This window comes from Notothenia coriiceps, unplaced genomic scaffold (assembly GCF_000735185.1).
Source record: "Notothenia coriiceps isolate Sejong01 unplaced genomic scaffold, NC01 NC01_scaffold00006709, whole genome shotgun sequence".
Taxonomy (NCBI): domain Eukaryota; kingdom Metazoa; phylum Chordata; class Actinopteri; order Perciformes; family Nototheniidae; genus Notothenia; species Notothenia coriiceps.
In genome coordinates, this window is record NW_011339410.1 from 1 (window position 1) to 2205 (window position 2205).

The 2205-nt window shown below is 36.6% G+C and overlaps 1 protein-coding gene across 1 annotated transcript; it reads left to right on the top strand.

Annotated features, from left to right (window-relative positions):
- Nucleotides 1–136: 136 nt before the first annotated feature.
- On the top strand, nucleotides 137–1711 carry LOC104943752 (fibrinogen beta chain-like; the record flags this gene model as incomplete). Its single annotated transcript, XM_010769218.1, has 4 exons — nucleotides 137–280; nucleotides 741–764; nucleotides 851–960; nucleotides 1609–1711. Coding segments are annotated over exons 1-4 (327 nt in total), but the record flags the coding sequence as incomplete, so codon positions are not given.
- Nucleotides 1712–2205: the final 494 nt, after the last annotated feature.

Genomic DNA, 2205 nt, shown 5'->3' on the forward strand with positions numbered 1-2205 from the left:
CACACACACACACACACACACACACACACACACACACACACACACACACACACACACACACACACACACACACACACACACACACAGGGGATAAATACGCGGTGCAGCAGATTTCGGGTACAGAAGAAGAAGAGAGAGCACACTGAAGACTGACGAGCGTTTGAGAATAAAACTTTATCGACAGCCGAAGATGAGGACGCTGCTGCTGCTGTGTGTGTGTGTGAGTGTGTGTGTGTCCGCTGCCAGGGCTCAGGATCCCGATTATGACAGCTATGACACGGTAAGTGTGTGTGTTTGATCAAAAGTAAGAACAACATTTATTCAAATATAGTGCTTTTTTAATAAATTGTAAAAATGAATACGTTTATTATTTCATAATATCATAGTGTAAAAAAAGTGTCTTAATTAAATGTTATATCTTAATCTGCTTGCCTGTGTAATTCATTTACAAATCTTAGTTGTGTATTACTTTAAAATAATTTCTATTGTTTTTGTTTAGCATATAACAAAATGATCATGCATAAATATAAATATATGCATTATACGTAAAGGGCACAAAACTTTTCGACATCGACTTAAATATTTTAAGAAATAAAACAGAAATACATTTCTCTTTATTTTTACAATTTCATTTAAAAGGTGCTCTATACAATCTGAATTCAATGCATCCTTTAAACAACAGTGGCAAACAACATTTAAACTGAAAACAATTCACAATATTTTCCCTTTACTTTCCTCAGGACACCAAGACCAAGAACGTGACAGTGAGTAGAATATTAAGCTACAAATGTAATTACAATATAATTATATGAGTTGTATGTTTTAATGTATTTATCTTGTTGACCTGCAGACTTCACCAGAGACCACTGTAGATGTTCGAGGTCATCGCCCAACAACGAGAGGCCGCGACACGTACACCCCCAACAGCTATGCCCCGCCCCCAATCAGCGGAGGAGCAAGGTACATTTAGACTTCAATATTTTAATTTAAATGTATTTTAAGGCCAATTCCACTATACAGTATGTACAGGACTGTAAAGATCGATGTTCCCTAAGAAGAAGAAATTATATTGAAGTGTATGAGAACAAGTGTTTAGAGTTCATATTCTTTTAGACTTAAAAATATTTTTTTCAAGTTTAGTAAGGGTTACAAAACCGTAAAGGGCATCCTCTCTAATGTCCAGCAGGGGACACTGGTTGCAACATTTTATAGAAGTCTATGAGACTCACTTTACATTACATTACATGTTACTTGTTAGATGCTTTTATCCAAAGCGACTTAACATACTCAATACTGTGGACAATCCCCACAGGAGCAATTTGGGGTGAAGTGTCTCAGGGACACAACGACATGCTGACTGCAGTGGGGTTTGAACCTGGACCATGTCCCATATTTCAAAGACAGGAATAGTTCTTTATCTCGTCAAAGATACTTTAATTTAAATAATTTGTTTAGCTCTTTAGTTGCCCATGGTGTCTGTGTAAACAACTGGGATACATTTAGTTACTGTAACAAAGACAGGCATTACTTATGGCTTCAAGTGCATCGACAAACAGTTTTACTCGGGTAACATTAGACCTCATGTTTGTTTGTTTCTGTTTGCCCCAGGTATCGCGGCCGCCCCTCTACGACTCCGACAGGAGCTCAGAAGGTTCAGGAGAAGGAGGTTCAGCCCGATGAAGGAGGGTGTACTCACGCTGCAGAGGAGATGGTAGGAGAACACAAGCACATGATAACCAGGAAGGAATATATTCAAATTCAAAGGTTTTATTGTCAAATGCACAAAGCTACAGTGTAGAAATGGCAATGAAATTCTTCTGACCTGAGCTCCTCCAACAATGCAACATATATAATAAAATACAACAATACAAATACAAAAAATAGCCCAAGAAGTCTATAAACATGTAAATAGAATAGATATTATGTTACAAACTCAGACACTCACAACCAGCACCAGACAATTTTTACGCTGCTATGGACACTCTTGCACTAATGTATATTCTCAAAGATATTGAAGTGACTGTTATTTTGTATATATTGATTGTTGTGCTTGTATTAATGTCTTAATGTGTGCATATGTATACATGTGTCCTTTGATTGTGTATATATAGGACATACATATTTTTATATATCATTGTTTTTGTATTCGGGATTGTGGGAAACGGTATTTCGATCTACACAAAAACTGAAAGATTGACAATAAAG